General features: G+C 47.6%; 1 protein-coding gene and 1 pseudogene across 1 annotated transcript in view; both read right to left on the bottom strand.

The window, feature by feature from the left end:
• The window catches only part of megf8 (multiple EGF-like-domains 8), a 30,113-nt gene that overhangs the window by 11,859 nt on the left and 531 nt on the right, over nt 1–17,723 (bottom strand). The window contains exons 2-22 of the mRNA XM_084943546.1: nt 16,917–17,106; nt 16,667–16,830; nt 16,352–16,561; nt 16,016–16,196; nt 15,658–15,746; nt 14,138–14,351; nt 13,855–14,038; nt 13,249–13,394; nt 13,061–13,165; nt 12,407–12,558; nt 12,173–12,274; nt 11,862–12,009; nt 11,310–11,473; nt 10,776–10,979; nt 10,308–10,505; nt 9,934–10,194; nt 9,713–9,831; nt 9,485–9,616; nt 5,126–5,239; nt 4,887–4,970; nt 4,536–4,775 (exon numbers count right to left, since the gene is read on the bottom strand). Of these exons, the coding sequence (XP_084799672.1) occupies nt 4,536–4,775; nt 4,887–4,970; nt 5,126–5,239; nt 9,485–9,616; nt 9,713–9,831; nt 9,934–10,194; nt 10,308–10,505; nt 10,776–10,979; nt 11,310–11,473; nt 11,862–12,009; nt 12,173–12,274; nt 12,407–12,558; nt 13,061–13,165; nt 13,249–13,394; nt 13,855–14,038; nt 14,138–14,351; nt 15,658–15,746; nt 16,016–16,196; nt 16,352–16,561; nt 16,667–16,830; nt 16,917–17,106 (3,401 nt within the window). The remainder of the gene's footprint in view (nt 1–4,535; nt 4,776–4,886; nt 4,971–5,125; nt 5,240–9,484; nt 9,617–9,712; nt 9,832–9,933; nt 10,195–10,307; nt 10,506–10,775; nt 10,980–11,309; nt 11,474–11,861; nt 12,010–12,172; nt 12,275–12,406; nt 12,559–13,060; nt 13,166–13,248; nt 13,395–13,854; nt 14,039–14,137; nt 14,352–15,657; nt 15,747–16,015; nt 16,197–16,351; nt 16,562–16,666; nt 16,831–16,916; nt 17,107–17,723) is intronic.
• On the bottom strand, nt 2,759–4,518 carry LOC146377992 (uncharacterized; annotated as a pseudogene).

The raw sequence follows: 17,723 nt of genomic DNA, 5'->3' as shown, positions 1-17,723 counted from the left end.
GCTATCCAGTGTTTGGATGGCCACCGTGGAGCTATTAAAATCAGTGACAGCCCCTGATCCCTCACTCTGATCAGTGTTGGGGAGATCAGGCTGAGGGGAGGGAAAGCATACAGCAGAGTTTTTGGCCATGGATGGGCCAGCGCATCCACGCCCAGTGGCGCATGTGCGTCTGACAGGGAGAAAAACAGAGGGCACTGTGTGTTTTCTCGCGAGGCGAAGAGATCTACGGCAGCATCTCTGCCAAATCTGCTCCACCACCTGTGGGTGAAGCCTCCATTCTCCGAACAGTGGATTTCCTCTGGACAGGAGGTCCGCCCCCCTGTTCAGAATTCCTGGCACGTGAGTTGCCCGAAGGGAGAGGAGCCGAGTGCTGCTCCACATAATTATTTCCCTGGCTAACCTGTGTAGCTGCCGGGAACGGGTGCCGCCCTGGCGGTTGATATAAGCAACTACAGTGGAGTTGTCTGTTTTCACTAAAACATGTTGACCCCGGAGATACGGCAGAAAATGCCGTAAGGCTAGGAGCACCGCGCGGAGCTCCAGCACATTTATGTGATTCAGAGCGAGTATCTGTGACCAAACGCCATTCACTGCTCTGCCCATTATAGTTGCACCCCAACCTGACAGGGATGCATCTGTGGTCAGCGTCACCCTGGATGATACTACCCCGAGAGATACCCCCGCCGCGAGAGCTGTCGGGCTCCTCCAAGGCCGGAGAGCCGCGATACACGGCTGCGTTATTTTTACACCACGACTGAGATGTCAGCGAGGGCACAGCTGCGGAGAAGCGACCCACCGCTGAAAATCTCTCATCATAAGCAGCCCCAAATGTACCACCGATATCACCGAGGCCATGAGGCCGAGGAGGCGGAGACAGAGTCGGAACCGCACGACTTTCCCCAGCTGAAAACGGGAAAGACAGTGAGTGAAGGATGCGATCCTCCGCTCTGAAAGTGCGATACGATAAGAGATGGAGTCTATTCTGAGCCCCAGATACTCTGTAAACTGTGCGGGTTCCAAGTGGCTCTTTTCCAGGTTGATTGTGAACCCAAGCTCCGTGAGGTGATTCACTACCACCTCGGAGTCTATGATTGCCTGCTCGCGCGATCGTGAGCATATTAGATAATCGTCTATGTAAGAGAATATTCTGATGCCGCTGTTCCTTAACGGAGACAGCGCTGCCTCCACACATTTGCTGAACACCCTTGGAGCTAGGGATAGCCCGAATGGGATAGTTTGAAACTCGTACGCTACACTCTGATAAGCAAACCTGAGATATTTCCTGTGTGGAGGATAAATGGCAATGTGAAAATATGCGTCTGATAGGTCGATTGTAACAAACCAATCGCCTGTGTGAATTGAGCGACAAAGCGTCTTGTGTGTGAGCATTCTGAACGTGTACTTTCTCAAATGCTTGTTTAACACACGCAGATCCAGAATAGGACGGAGCGACATTCCGTCCTTTTTCGGGATGAGGAAATAGCGGTAGTAAAAGCCCTGCTGAGCTTACAATCGCTTACGACCGCTACGATCGCCTGTTTGTGTAACAGGGAGGATATTTCCTCCTCCAGCACATTCGCTGAATCGCGACTGGCCACAGAAGCTAACACTCCGCCGAATCTCGGTGGTTTTGCCGCAAACTGTAGTCTGTAACCATGGGAGATGGTTGACAAGACCCAGGGATGAAATGCGCATGCGCGCCACTGCTCCAGCCGCGCTGCGAGCGGGTCTCTGAAGAAGCGGTAGCGTGACGTCACCCCTGTCTCCCGGAAGGAGTTGGGGCTCTCCCCCTCGGGAAGAGCGTGAGCTCCCCCCACTGGGAACAAAGACAAACTGCAGTGATTTTCTTTTGTTTTTATTTTGAAACTGGGGGGACATTCTGCCCTTGGCAAACTGCCTGGCTGCAGAAATGCACGTTTTATTTCTTTTGTTACCCCCAAACCACAGTGAAGTGTCTGATGACTCTGGGCAGTGCTTGGTGACACAGACAGAGTGCTTAGAAGTGTTTGGTGACACTGCGCCATTTGTCCACAAGTCTGTCCTCCCTGAACTGGAGGAGGAGACTGAGAGGGTGCTCCTGGTGAACTGGAAACTTCCAGAGACCCTGAACTGTGAAGTGATTTGGTTACCCCTTCTAACACCTTCCTTCTCTTTGGGGAAGAAAAGAGGGGTGACACAGAATGCTGCAGGTGTGCTAGGCTGACCGCTTCTTTTTCCCCTCTCCGGGGTGTGACGGCTTGTTCTTTGCAGCAACTGCTGCAAAGGAATGCTTGCCCCAAGGTCTTCGGTTCTCTACCTTGGCCTGGTGGGCACCCTGCTGGCCTCCTGCTCCTCTCTGCATTCTGACCCCACTCTGTCTCCCTCTTACAGCTGCTGCTGTTGCTGCAAAGCCAGCTCTTGGCACCTTCTGGGGCTGAGAGTTAGGTTTTCTGGGTAAGCAGAGGTTGAATGCGGGTGCTAGTTTCTCTCATTCTCTCCAGGGCTGGGCCAAAGAGACCCTTGGTTGGGTCATAGGCTGCATCCATGACCTCAGCCTTCTGAGCATCACCTAGGCCTGACAGGTTTAGCCACAAGGCTCTCTCACCCGAGACTGCAAGGCCCATAACGCGGCCACACCCTTGGACTGCTCCCCTGGAGGAGCGAAGAATGAGATCATTAACCACGCAGATTTCATCCCAGAGGGCTGGGTTCGGGGAACCCGAGTCAAGCTGACGGCCCATATGTCTTCCAGAATTTCTGCCTGATATGCTGATAGCAGTATGACTGCATTAAGCGAGCATACTGACTGTGCAGCATATTTGTACGTAACTTTGATAAATAGATGCCGTGAGGCGATCTATCTTGTTGGGCAAAGAAATGCTAGAAGAAGCTGAGATTGCCCTGCGGTTAGGGTGAAGGTGATACGCCACTGAAGGCTCCACTGCTGGGGGTTCGGTCAGCCCCAGTTCACCCATCCCCTGGATCTCAAGCTTAGAGCAGCCCTTGGTCGGAAGCTTGCTTTTAAAAGGGCTTGACCAATAGCGACTCATTTCTTTCATGCAGGCCGGGACTGCTGGCAGAAGCTGCTTCGATGGCGGAAAGGCTGGTGGGAGCCTCTTGCCGTCATACAGGTCACGTTCTGCCCCTTCGGCATCCCGGGCGGCTGGCCATGGGATGCCTAGCTTGGCAGCAGCCCGTTTGCAGACCTCGTACAAATTGCTGTCCACCAGGGGTGCAACTTCAGCCCCACTCGGTGGCCTGGACTGCTGGGGAGGAAAGGTAGAGTCATCCTCCTGTTCCTCATCCATGTCCTCCAGGTCGAGGAGGTCGGAGTCGGCATCGCCCTCCGCGTCTTCGCTGCCCGGCTCGCCCACGTTTTGATTGAGGAGGTCCTCGAACGATGGGGGCATGAGCGGGGACTCTTTCTTCCATCATGTCCGCCCAGCTTGTGGAGGCTCGCGGATGACGGATATCGCTCGTAGCAGTAGCAGCCGACAGGCAGGGGTCCTGACTGTTCGTTACTGCTACTCTCAGCCTCCTTTCCAGGACTTTCTCTGGCATCAAAGCACAGTGTGGGCATCCCTGAGGGTCCGCCAGTGAAGCCTGAGCATGCTTGGCACCCATACAGACGATGCACATTGGATGAGGGTCCCTGCCCGAGACGGTGGCACCGCATGAAGCGGGGCACGGGCGGGATGCAGCCTCTTTAGCCTTCGGCTCCGACCTTTTGGCGGGAGTAGGAGCCATAGACATGGTTAGCGGAAAGGGGTGAGACTAGGCTACACCAGGCTCGTCTCGACACGTTAGCCCGTAAGTAGCTAGGACTAGCAGCGGGTGTTAAATCCGATCTAGTCGCGGCGGGAGTCAGCTCGTCGTGACACGTTAGCTGCACTCCGCTAGCCAATATCGTTAGCAACTTAATGCTAACCGAACCCTAGGTCGACCAACAAGCTAATGCTAGTGAGACGCTAATGTGGTTCGTGGCCTGCTAACAAGTTAATGCTAGCCGGACACTGAACGAACAGCTCGCCGTAACGCGTTAGCCCGAGTCACACAACATCGGCTACCTCGCTAACTAAAACCAGGAACCGCTGGGACAGTTCACCTGACGCGGTTGCTGTTCCACAGTGCAACTCTAAGTACACTTCTTTCGAAGGACTTACTCAGCACAATCCAAACTGGAACCGGAAAAACTGCGTTCGGCGACGTACTCCTACACGGGACGCCTGAGAACTGTTAAGCAGCTAATCAAGTTAGCCTGGATGCGCTGAGGGAGCTCAAAGTAGTTTCTCACGGGAAGAAAGCGAGAATGAGTTAGGAGGAGCTGGTCGGCCGTGTTAGTATGAGGGGGCGGAGCCCTGAGCACGGCTCGACAGGTCTGTCATAGACAGACGTGGTGTCATTGGAGCTTCCGTAGTTGGTCACGCCGAGGCGATTCCCATAGTGAAACACCGAGCGAAGTTAGAAAAAGAACTCAATGAGCAAGACGAATAAAAAGATTTTATTAAGAGATTTAAAGAAGGAATTTGTGGATTACTGTATTTTAATGCACTTACGTTTGGTTGCAGTGCAGTGTGCCATCCCCTGTGAATCCTCTCTCACAATGGCACTCATATGAAGTGGGAGTGTTGATGCAGGTGGCAGAGGGGTGACAGTTGTGGAGGCCCAGCCTGCATTCCTCTACATCAGGACATGTGGGATAGGCCCAGATTGCATCTTGCTCTTCATCACTCAAATGCTCCAACTCCATCTCCATTTCTAGGGGGCGAGGTGGGGCTGAAGTTTGGGGTTCAGGGCTAGAGAAGCAAGAAAGACAAATGTAAACTTGGACTGATATACTACACACACATCTGGCTATCAGTTTGTTCAGGATATATGTACAAGAAACATGATGAGAGATATCTCACTTTGCAGCCCGAGCTTCAGCCACAGCCACACTACAGTTATACACTGATGGATCATCCATTCCTGCCCAGTCTCCCCTCAAGCATCTGAAAAGAAGGGCAGAAAATATGAATTATACACAGAAATCACAATGACTGCTAACTTATCAGCAACCTGATACTATAAAGATTGCATTTGCCTTATATGCAATTCTGGGAATCTGTATACTTTTTTTGTGTTGTTATGGGTTTGCTGTACTTACTTTCCAATTGTGGGATTATTGTAGTCACCACACCAGCCACACTGAAAAGTCCTCAGGCACTCTGTACATGTGTTTAAAGCTGAACACTGCTTACACTGGGGAACTGAGTGAACACTGACAAGCAAAAAAAAAAATTTTTTTATTATTGATTGCCATTAAAGGGTCAATTCAACTGTCTGGCAAAATCTAAATGTGTTGTTTCTTGTGTTTTTGTTCATCTAATGCGAGTATATTACTGCATGTGAAAGCATTTGGAAAGTTAAGAAAAAAAATTCTCTCTTCAGGGCTGATGCTTCAGTACCTTCCACTTTTAATCAAATACTGGCCACTGCTTTTGATACCAAATCCAAAATCCTTGTTTTAAATTGAGTTTACTTGAATACAGCCTCTCCGTGAATCGCTACCTTATCGTGGTGGAGGGGTTTGTGTGTCCCAGGGATCCCAGGGGCTATGTTGTCTGGGGGCTTTTGCCCCCTGGTAGGGTCTCCCATGGCAAATTGGTCGTGGGTGAGGGACCAGACAAAGAGCGATTCAGAAGACCCTTATGAAGAGAACATCGAGGGAACAGTTTACCCTTCCCGGGATAGGGTTACCGGGGCCCCGCCCTGGAGCCAGGCCCGGGGAGGGTGCCCGAGGGCGAGCGTCTGGGCCTTAGTCCATGGGGCCCGGCCGGGCACAGCCCGAAGAGGAGACATGGGCCCATCCTCCCGCAGGCCCAACACCCGCAGGAGGCGCCATAGGGGTCGGGTGCATTGTCTGCCGGATGGCGGCCAGGAGCGGAGGCCCTGGCGGACTGATCCCCGGCTGCCAAGACTGGCAATAGGGACATGGAATGTCACCTCTCTGGTGGGGAAGGAGCCTGAGTTAGTGCGTGAGGTTGAGAGGTACCGGCTAGATATAGTCGGGCTCACCTCTACGCATGGCTTGGGCTCTGGAACCAGTCTCCTGGAGAGGGGCTGGACTCTGTCTCAGTCTGGAGTTGCCCCTGGTGACAGGCGGCGGGGTGCTGAAAGGTGCTCCACCTGGAGTCTCTGTTGCCCTGCTGGGAGACTTCAATGCTCACGTGGGTAACGACAGCGAGACCTGGAGGGGTGTGATTGGGAGGAACGGCCTCCCTGATCTGAACCCGAGCGGTGTTTTGTTATTGGACTTCTGTGCAAATCACAGTTTGGCCATAACGAACACCTTGTTCGAACATAAGAGTGTCCATAAGTGCATGTGGCACCAGGACGCTCTAGTCCGTAGGCCGTTGTAATCGTATCACCAGACCTGCGACCATATGTTCTGGACACTCGGGTAAAGAGAGGGGCTGAGCTGTCAACTGATCACCACCTGGTGGTGAGTTGGATCAGGTGGCGGGGGAGGATGCTGGACAGACCCGGTGCACCTAAACGCGTAGTGAGGGTGTGCTGGGAACGTCTAGCAGAGGCCCCAGTCCACGAGATCTTCAACGCACACCTCCGGCAGAGCTTCAACAGCATTCCGAGGGAGACTGGGGACATTGAGTCCGAATGGACCATGTTCAGCGTCTCCATTGCTGAAGCTGCTGCACTGAGCTGCGGCCGCAAGGTGGTTGGTGCCTGCCGTGGTGGTAATCCCCGAACCAAATGGTGGACACCAGAGGTGAAGGGAGCCACCAGGCTGAAGAAGGAGTCCTATTGGGCTTGGTTAGCCTGTGGGACTCCGGAGGCAGCCGACAGGTATCGACAGGCCAAGCGGAATGCGGCTCGGGCAGTGGCTGAAGCAAAAACTCGGGTGTGGGAGGAGTTCGGAGAGGCCATGGAAAAAGACTTTCGGACTGCCTCGAAGAGATTCTGGCAAACCGTCAGGCGTCTCAGGAGGGGAAAGCGGTGCTCTACCTGCACTGTGTATAGTGCTGGCGGAGCGCTGCTGACGTCGACTGAGAAAATTGTCAGGCGGTGGAAGGAATACTTCGAGGACCTCCTTAATCCCACTGACACGTCTTCCAAGGAGGAAGCAGAGTCTGGGGATGAGGGGAATGACCTGCCAATTTCCGGGGGCGACGTCAGTGAGGCAGTTAAACAACTCCTTGGTGGCAGAGCCCCTGGTGTTGATGAGGTCCGCCCCGAGTTCCTGAAGGCTCTGGACGTTGTAGGGCTGTCCTGGTTGACACGCCTCTACAATGTTGCGTGGAGATCAGGGCCGTACCCCTGGACTGGCAGACCGGGGTGGTGGTCCCCATCTTTAAGAAGGGAGACTGGAGGGTGTGTTCCAACTACAGGGGGATCACACTCCTCAGCCTCCCTGGGAAAGTCTATGCCAGGGTGCTGGAAAGGAGAGTTCGTCCGCTAGTCGAACCTCGGATACAGGAGGGACAATGCGGTCTTCGTCCTGGTCGCGGAACACTGGACCAGCTCTTTATCCTCTCAAGGATACTTGAGGGTGCATGGGAGTTTGCCCAACCAGTCTACATGTGTTTTGTGGACTTGGAGAAGGCATTCGACCGTGTCCCTCTGGGTGTCCTGTGGGAGGTGTTGCGGGAGTATGGGGTGTCTGGCCCATTGCTATGGGCCATTCGATCCCTATACAACCGTTGCAAGAGCTTGGTTTGCATTGCCGGCAATAAGTCGGACTCGTTCCCGGTGGGTGATGGGCTCTGCCAGGGCTGCCCTTTGTCACCGGTTCTGTTCATAATTTTTATGGACAGGATTTATAGGTGCAGCTAAATGGCGGAGGGCTTTCACTTTGGTGGCCTCAGAATCTCATCTCTGCTTTTTGCGGATGATGTGGTTCTGTTGACTTCATCGGGTGAGGGCCTCCAGCTCGCACTGGAATGGTTCGCAGCCGAGTGTGAAGCAGCGGGAATGAGGATCAGCACCTCCAAATCTGAGGCCATGGTTCTCAGCCGGAAAAGGGTGGAGTGCCCACTCCGGGTCGGGGATGAGTTCCTGCCCCAAGTGGAGGAGTTCAAATATCTCGGGGTCTTGTTTGCGAGTGATGGGAGAAAGGAGCCGGAGATCGACAGATGGATTGGGGCAGCGGCTGCAGTGATGCGGACGCTGCACCGGTCCGTCGTGGTGAAGAGGGAGCTGAGTGTAAAAGTGAAGCTCTCAATTTACCGGTCGATCTACGTCCCTACCCTATGGCCATGAGCTGTGGGTAGGGACCGAAAGAACGAGATCGTGGATACAAGCGGCAGAAATGAGCTTCCTCCGAAGGGTGGCTGGCCTCTCCCTTAGAGATAGGGTGAGAGGTTCGGCCATCCGGGAGGGGCTCAGAGTAGAGCCGCTGCTGCTCCACATCGAAAGGAGCCAGCTGAGGTGGTTCAGGCATCTGACAAGGATACCTCCTGGGTGCCTCCTGGGTGAGGTGTTCCGGGCATGTCCCACCGGGAGGAGGTCCCGGGGCAGACCCAGGACACGCTGGAGATTATATCTCTCGGCTGGCCTGGGAAAGCCTTGGTGTTCCCCCGGATAAGCTGGAGGAGGTGGCTGGGGAGAGGGAGGTCTGGGCCTCTTTGCTTAGGCTGCTGCCCCCGCGACCCGGCCTCGGATAAAGCGGATGAAGATGGATGGATGGATGGATGGATGGATGAATACAGTGACCAAATGAAAGGGTTCTTGCTGCTATTAGCAGAAATTACACTCACAGCTGATTATGAGGTGAAAGTTGCAATTTAAATTGAAGTGGAGTTGTTAGTCTGTGTTGACCTGGCCGTGCAAGGGAAATACTACTACTACTAGTAATAGTACTACAACTCATAATAATAAGGCTCAGAAAAAGCAATATGAACTTATTTTCCATTAGACATAGTAAGAAGTAAATTATAAATAAGACAGGTACAAGCAGGAGCCCTGACCAGCATTAGTCTTAGGGATGAGCATAAGAACAAAACTTGAATTTTTAGAGGCAGTCAAACACATTTCATCATTTCACAGGATAAAAATACAGTTAGAACAGTCTTGAAATGTCAGAGCCAATTATGTAATCTCAGTCCAACTGTACAGTTGCTAACACCCAGAAAAAGGCAAGGAAACCTTTGGACAAATAAAGAGATGAGAGCGCGTAACCAGGGAAACCGCTTAAATACTGATGACTATGGGTTTTTAATTTTTGCTATATAACTTTGCACTGTCCACTTTCTGCTGGGACAAATAAGGGTTATCTTATCTTACAAAATATTTAATATGATGATTTTTCTGACTTACTTACTCTTAGGTATTCATGAGTCATTTGATTATGTTAAGCATGGCTTTACATTTAAAATGTAAAAAAGAAAATGATTATACTCATTACAGCATTACAGACATAATGACTATATTATTATAGTATTTATAATGATTATAAATAAAACAAAAGGAAAAAATGAAAAATATCTTAACAATGTTCTCATCTTACCTGTCATACCAATCCCTACACTCTCCATAGGGGTACTTTGTGAGGTAGGCAGCAAAATAGAAGCAGGCTTGAGCAGATTCACACCAAGCACACTGGCTGGAGTTGGAAAGGCATTCACCACACGTCTTTCTCCTGTAAAAGAAAGTGAAAGTAGAGTAGAAAAGATGAGCTGCAGATGTTTGTATGACCTAAAATAATATCTAAAATGAATATTATTTTTCAACTCACTGGTTGCACACTTTAGGACACCCCCTTGGATCACGTATGGATCCATCTACTCTTCCTCGCCGACTGCACTGGTAGTCGCCTTTCTTGCTGGAGTTTATCTGCCACTCACAATAAGGGTCCTACAATCAAAGTTAGCACAGCATGAGTCAAGAATACAGTTATGGTATACAAGTCAGAATAATGACAGATAATGTCAGTTTTTATGTGCATCTGTGTTGTACCTGAGTACAAGCAGAGCAGTCTCTGTATTCTTCACACATGGTGCAGTGCTGGGGTGCTAACAGCAGATGGAGCTGACCTTCCATCTTCCCTTCACTGTTCAGCCCCTCAGGGCAGGGTTCGAGGTCTGGGCTGTCACGCAGCAGACAGCGGGACAAAGACGGGCACCAGCCACAAGACTGGTCTGACAGGCAGGCCAGACAGGACATGTACCCTGAGCAGGAACCTGAGCGGTACGGCTCCGAGAATAGGAAGGAGATCTCCTAGAAGGAGATGTAAAGGAAAGGGTATTAACACTATGCTTTTGTTTCATGATCTAAGAAAAATCACCAAGGAATTTTGCATAAGTTAGTTTTGCTGTTGAAGTTAAACTCACACTTCCTCCAGGCAACGTTCTGTTCCAGATCAAGGCCATCTCACTTGTTTGTCCTGAGCCAGAGTTGTTCAGGTAGCCCTCCGCCTGAACAAGGTAATGGTTTCCCCGAGTGAGGTTAGAGAAAAGACGACTCCCATCTGGTCGAGTCAGGAGCTTCAGCTCCTTTTCCTGCTGAGCTGCCCAGTGACCCACCACCTCCTGATCAGCAAATGGGTTCACAATGCATAAAATATGGACATGAAGAAAATATGGATAAAACAATAGTGTTTCATAACAATATTGAGCCCTGGGGACAAGGATATTGGCTTTCGCCGACAATTCTTAAGCATTCCAACAGTTCCAATGTTTGGCCATATGAAATTGAAATTATTTTAATTTATTATCAAATCTACTACAAATAATCCTCTAAAGAATTATGCTGTAAAGAAAGAGACAAAGGAATTCCAGCTGACATGCACTTCTCCTCACCATCTGGCTGGAGTTGGGTCCTGTTGCCATTCGAGCCTCAAAGTGAAGCCTCTGGATGCGAGCCCACATGGAGACTGTCTCTGTAGGAGGGGGTGCAGGTGGAGGCCCACCCCACAATGGGTGGACAAACCCCCTAAACTGTAAGGCTACGTCCATTTCTGTGGTGGGGCCAAGCATGATGGTGGCGCTGCGGAGGATGGTTACCTAATGTGAGGGGTGAGGAGGATGGAGGACAGTGGAGGATGATGGAAGTGGAAACACATCAACAGAGGCACTATTCTCTACTAACTGCTCCACAAAGTCTCACAAACTACTTGAACAAAAATATCCTTTCTACCCAAAGCAAACAGAGAAAAAGAAAAAGAGACATGACGAGGTTAAAAAGCATAAAGCACAAAGAAAAACTAACAAAAAGAGAATCATTATATCCAAGCTCGAATGCAATATTGGTGGCAGGAAGGAGGAGTAAGTATAAGCAGAGAGGGAAGTAGTTACAGGCTCAACTGGTAAAGTCAATACATTTGGACTCCGTACCTGGTCAGGCTGGGAGTCGTTGCGGGGGTGCTGGAAGGTGAGCAGGTGCAGTCCCGGGACATAGTTCTCGGTGCGACAGGAGTGGAGGGAGGTTAGGAAAAGGGTACGCTCCCCCCACCAGCCGTACGCCCCTGAGATCTGGTCCACACGGCACGCACTTCGCTCTGTGAGACCGAGAGGGAAAGGTCAGCACATGCACAAAAAAAACCCTAAAATACCCCCACACATCGGGCCTCTTAAATCTCATATTATAGCAGCTTTCTACTGTGCACTACTGTACTGAAATGAATGTAATTGGTGACTCTTGTTTGACGTGTGTTATGAAGGAGTAAAATGACCTCACTGCACCAGAAGTATGTGACTAGACAGGCGAGTCAAACTGTGGTTTGAGGAACCTGTCCAGTCTCAGCTGGGTATAGCCAAGTCACTGTACTTCACCTCTGAAACACACCAAACACGAGTCAATTACGTCCCTCCCATGTCAACTCCCAACATCATTTTCCAGTCTTGACCCTTTTCGTCTGCCCTCATTCCTCCCTCCCTGGGTCTCACCTGACACTGGTAGGCAGGACTCATTCTGAACACACCAGCCAAATTCACCAGGGGCACGGGCCAGAGAAGCTGGAGTGCCACTGAACACCAGACAGGACTGGCAGTCAGACAGGAAGCGAGCAAGGCCCAAGCAACCAGTACTTCCACACTGCGACCAGAAAACAGAATTTGCACTTTAGCTATACCTAAACAAACAGTCTGAAAAGGAAAGGATTAGATTTCTGAAAATGTAGAAATGGATCCCCCCCCCCAAAAAAAGGAAAAAAACAGGCATTGTTACAATTTAACAAAAAGTCTGAGAGAAGCGTTACCGGGTTAGTGGGCTGGTACTCTCGACAGCGGCCTTCACACCAGCTGCACTCTGGGTTCTTCAGGCACATATTTTCATCTACTGCCTCAGCACAAACAGCATCCTGATGATGAAACAAACAAACAACAATTTCATTACTACTATATCCTCTTGATCAACATAATTTTCAACCAGTGAGATTCTTCCAGCCACAGACAGTCTTCAAATACTATTGGTTTACAGCGCTTTCACTCACCCTGTCACCTTGGTCGCTACTGACAAAAAGGGGAACTTTGTAAGCCACAAGGTCTCCACGCGCAATGCCACTGTAACCTCCAGCAACCAGCAACACTCGTCCCTCCATCACTGCAGCAACATGTGAGTAACGCCCCCTCACAGCATCACCACCTTGGAAAAATATGAAAGCTCTGTGACCACTTCACATGCAGAGGTAACAATCACTAAGATGGATGGTGTTTAAAATGGACCTTAAATAAAAAAACAAATGTAAAACAACAACAACAATAACAAAAACCGCAACTGCATGCGCCTTCGCATTTCAGAGTTCTGGCAAGAGGCTACCCACTCAGGAAAAAACTGAAGATGATGAAAATGAAAAATGTTGAAGTAAAAAGGAGAAGTGAAAATAAACTTGTGCATCTGTGCAACCTGCTCAGATCTCAAACAGATTTTAGCCCCAAATCTTCTGATTGTCCTTAGGTTTGTACAAATATACTCACAGTGGAGCATAAAGACATTTAGTGCTTATTTCATCTACATTTACAAAGTGGACTTTATTTGGCTGTCTAATCACAACCATTTCAAGACACAATAAAATAGAATGTTTAGAAAAATAAAACAAGGAAGGTGGAATCTAGAAGTCGGCTGTTTTCTTCACTTTCATACTCACTGAGTTTCTCCTTTGCTGAGACCCACTGGTGACAACCCAGATGGTAGAAAAAGATTTCCTCATCATAGCACTTTTCCTCATGGAAATGAATGTGCACATTCCCTCCTGCAGGACAAACAAACAGAGATAAATATAAACATGGCTGGACTGATTATGAAAAAAACTCTGCTAATTATCTCAGGACTCACCGTAGACAACCATGTAGTTTCCGATGACAGTGGCTGAATGGAAAGCTCGCTCTCTTGGGCCAGTTGCTGCGAAACGCGAACGGAAGGATGTCCAAAATCGTCGATCCACATGGAACACGTCTGTTTTGTTCACCCTGACACTAAACCTAAGAAACATATACAGTATGTATATTTCTATTGTCTATAAAGATGCCGTTTTTTAAAAATCCCCACTTCCTGGATTTTTCTGAAGCATTTAACTAACTTTGTGTAGCAAGTTATCACAAAAGAATTAAATCTTTGGATAAAATATATCTTATTATGTTGGGATCCACTGATGAGATATTGGTCCAATACTGACTTAAAAAGCTCAAATGGACATCAATGACAATGAGCCTGTCTAGGGAACAGATTGTGTGTTGCTTACACAAAATGTCAGCAAATGTCAGTGATGCTAGTGCATCACTAACAGGAGGGATTGATAAAATAACATAGACTAAACTAATAGTATAATTAATAAACTTAGGAAATCAATGTTTAAGTGAGTGTGATGTGGTCTTATACATAACAGACAGATTCCCACTCTCCTCTCAACCTCTACCTTCTAATGTATGAGAAGGTACATACCTGGCAGTGGTAGGCCTGTGCCCTCCATAGACAAGCAATGTCCTGGAAGGGCCGTGGAAGACCATGGAATGCCCAGCAGTGGCAGGTGGCTTCCCACCTGTGGGCTGAACCGTCTCCCACCGTCCAGAGCCATGCAGGCCGAACCGATACAGAGTCGAGGAAAACATATCCTCCTCAGTACGACCTGGGAAACAAATTTGGGTTTGTTCGTTTCTTAGTGGATTAAAAATGCTGATATAAAAAAAAGACAAAGTGCAACGTGACAGCATACATGCGAACCCACCTCCAAACACATAGAGATAACTGTCTACTATGGCCGCAGCGTGATTAGCCAGTTTAGGAGCACCACGTGAAGTGGAAAAGCCAAGCTGTTGCCAGTCATCATTGAGAGGCCGGTACATCCACACATCATTGGCCAGGGAGCCGTTGGCTAGCTCTCCTCCAAAGATAACCATTTTACCCATATACTCTACTGCTGTGTGGGAATGACGAGCCACCTGACAGAGTAGGAGAGCCAAAGAGAGCACGAAGGAAAGGAATACGATTGAGATGTTAAACAAAAAAATGAGAATGATAGAATTCCCATTGACTGTGTTTACATGAGCAAACAAATAGGATAAATTAAAATAAAAGTGAATAGATTTCTACAAACTGCAATAAACTTATTTCTATAAAAACAACAAATGCACATTTGGTAAATGTAAAAATAAATTCTTAGACAGTTACAACATTATTTACAAAAAAAATAAGCAAATATTCTTGACTTTATCGATTTACCTTGTTTTTAATAAGCAATCAGTAGAGTGTAATACTCTATCACCACAAAGTGGCATTAAACAAATATGGTCAATCAGCACTGAACAACAAAAATAAATAAATAAATAAAAGACAGGCATGTTAAAAGTTTTGATATCCACAAGTATGCTAGGATCTACTTAAATTCAAGTGATGGAAATTTCAACACTTAATGGTGACCTTAAGGATCTGTGCAGATGTCTGCATGTCTGCCAGTCTTTTGTTACTGGATGACTGCATCACAGAGCACTAGCTACCATGTGCCCTTCAGCCACACTTCAAATAAGTGTAAGAGGTGCTAACTGTCAAAAACTGGTTAAACAGCTGTGCCATGGTGAGATTAAGTCGTATGTTTCGACAGTAACCCGAGAGAAGCATAAAATAAAATGTTTAAAAAGTGTGAAGAATGGACTGCATTAACTCAGTTGTTGGAGTGAAAAAATTGAGCATTTGTATTAGAATTTTACAAATGATATTAAACAGCTGTAGAGACCAACTTTGTGAGACTGGTATATTTCTGCTTTAGTTAGTTAGATGTTTCTGTTTTTTAAGATTTTGCATTTAGGCTATTGCAATAAATGGCCATAAGTAAATGGTTAAACTAGTATAAGTTATAAGTAATAGTAATAGGTTTTGCCTTTAATCCTTCTCTATAGTTTTAATATTGTCTTTTAAAGTTATTTTTAGATATGTAATATAGAATGAGCTTATGAGTCTTAATATATCTTAAAAAGAAATCCTGATTCCAGAGTTGTTCCTGAGTTCCTGGTTGTCAGAGGATAAGTTGGGGCCTGACAAGTCATTGAGAGAAAATCTTGGAGTGGATATCTTTGAATCCATTCTCCTGATTAAAGAAACTACATTTCTTGCCTACATGACATTTTGAGGATCAATTTACTGTAAAGTGCTGACAGTAACTTGGACACTTGTTTGCATAGAGAATGACAAAGCAAATGCAATAGCAGAAGGAAAGAAAAACAGCACATGTTTGAGTGTATGTTCACTTACAGGTGAATGACCATAAGACCTGCTTTCCCATTGGTTGGATGTGAAATTGTATTTGATCAAGTCACCAAGAGCTCTGTTCAGATCAAATCCTGCAAAGAAGATAAGCAAAATATAATTCAAACAAGGCCAATAATGAGATATGAGACTGATGACTCAGACATCGACATTCAGCTCTAACAAAGACATCAATATCACTGATGGTTAATATGTAACACAGCAACAAATTGTGTTGAGTTATGATTATTAACATATACCAAAGAATCAAAGTCAAAAACCTTGCCGTTGTCTTGTGTGTTAAAAAATGTTTTTCTAAGCAGAAAAATTGTATCAGTGGAATTTAACTGTGTGTTGCTCTTACCACCAAACAGGTACATGGCTCCTGTGGAGGAGAGGTACACGCCTGCAGAACCTGTCCTGGGAGGTGTGTAGGGGTTTTCTTCACTCACACGCCACCACTTCCCTGCACCGCTGTCATTATAGAGACCAAGCTGGCAGTTTTGACCCACGAAGCCTGGCTTACACAGACAACGCTCTCCTTTCTGAAAAAATAAATGAATGAATGAAGGCAAATATGAAAAGTTTCATCACGGCACACAAATGAATAACCTAATCAGGTTGAGAAACGCGTTACTGTGCGACTATAGTATATATTTTTTGTGTGTGTTCATTTAATCGTCCCTATCCCTACTCTTACCTTGTCACACTGGCCGTTCACAGAACAAGCTTGAGTGCACAGAGGGGTTGTACATGAGGGCCCACCCCAACCCTGATGACAATGGCACTTTGATGTAGAGGAATCACAACGACCATGACCGCCACACGCTCCAGGGCACAAAGAGAAGGTGTAAGTTGCATTGAAACCCAGTAGGTTGTAATTAGCGTCACTGAAGAGGTGAAGCAGCATCTGGAACACAGTTTAAGAGTGAACACAAATTAAGTTAGAATTCAACGCTAATGAAGTTTCAAGAATCATCCTGGCCTTTCAGCTGTGGTATCTTTTCTTGGTTACCTTGCCAGACTTTGCTTCAACGGGCTGGGGCAGCGTGTGGCCACTCAGACTGGCTAGCAGGGGGCTTTGGTAGGAGTCCCCATCATACACAAAAAGGTAGTCATAAGTGCACTCTGTGTTCATGAAGGTGAAATTCAAGACAATGCGGTGACTGTTGTTGGGAGCTGGAAGATATGAAGAATTAGATAAATATCACTTTGAATAATCACAGAAAACAACAAAAAATAATGACAAAAAACATTTTCTCCACCTTTGATGAGCCACTCGCAATTCCCATTGACAGAGTAGTTTCCTGCTCCATCTGTCACATAGCCAGGTGGTCCCCTTAAAACCTGCCTGTGGCCCTTGCAGTCCCCTGCCTGGTACAAAGGCGACTTGGCCAACAGGAGAACCACCAGGATGAAGGAGACAGGGAGGGGGGAGGCCATCACTGGCACTGCCTGAAAGATGGAAAGGGAAAGAGCAAGGTGGGAATCGGTTGGTGTTGGTCTCCTAATAACAAACCTTGAACATTTGCAGCACATATGAAGACCAATCTCTTAAGGTTCGTTTATCGACCACATATAACAACTGAACGATCCGATCTGGATACAAGGGAACGTCCCTTATGGACATCAAAGCGCAATCTTCGTCCCCCTAGTTGTTCTCAGGTCTCGCTGAGCACTCTTATGCCACTGAAAGGGTCCAGTTTAAAGTGCTATGAGTCATATGTCAACTGCAATGCCATTCAACCTGCAGTAACAACCAATCAGGCTTAATGATCAGGTTACAAGGATTACTACAAACTGCCAGACTCAAGAAAAGCTACTGCAAAAATTCTTATGCTGATGTTGCTAACGTGCACAGGAAAGTAGCTCGGAAACATTACGACTCCAGAAATCATACCACACAAACATCAAGGTGAAACGACGATAATCCACATCTGCAGTGTTACATTAGAATAGCACACAACACAGTTTAACTTTTATTATCTGGGTTTCTTACAACAAACTAGCCAAAGGATGAACCTACGACAATTAGCAGCAAGGGTCTCTGCAGGCTATCACAACAAAGCTAA

The sequence above is a fragment of the Perissodus microlepis genome, chromosome 11 (assembly GCF_051167445.1).
Source record: "Perissodus microlepis isolate ML-2025 ecotype Zambia chromosome 11, ASM5116744v1, whole genome shotgun sequence".
In the NCBI taxonomy this organism is placed as follows: domain Eukaryota; kingdom Metazoa; phylum Chordata; class Actinopteri; order Cichliformes; family Cichlidae; genus Perissodus; species Perissodus microlepis.
The sequence above is the reverse complement of the archived record's forward strand: the minus strand, read 5'-3'. Positions and strand labels throughout refer to the sequence as shown.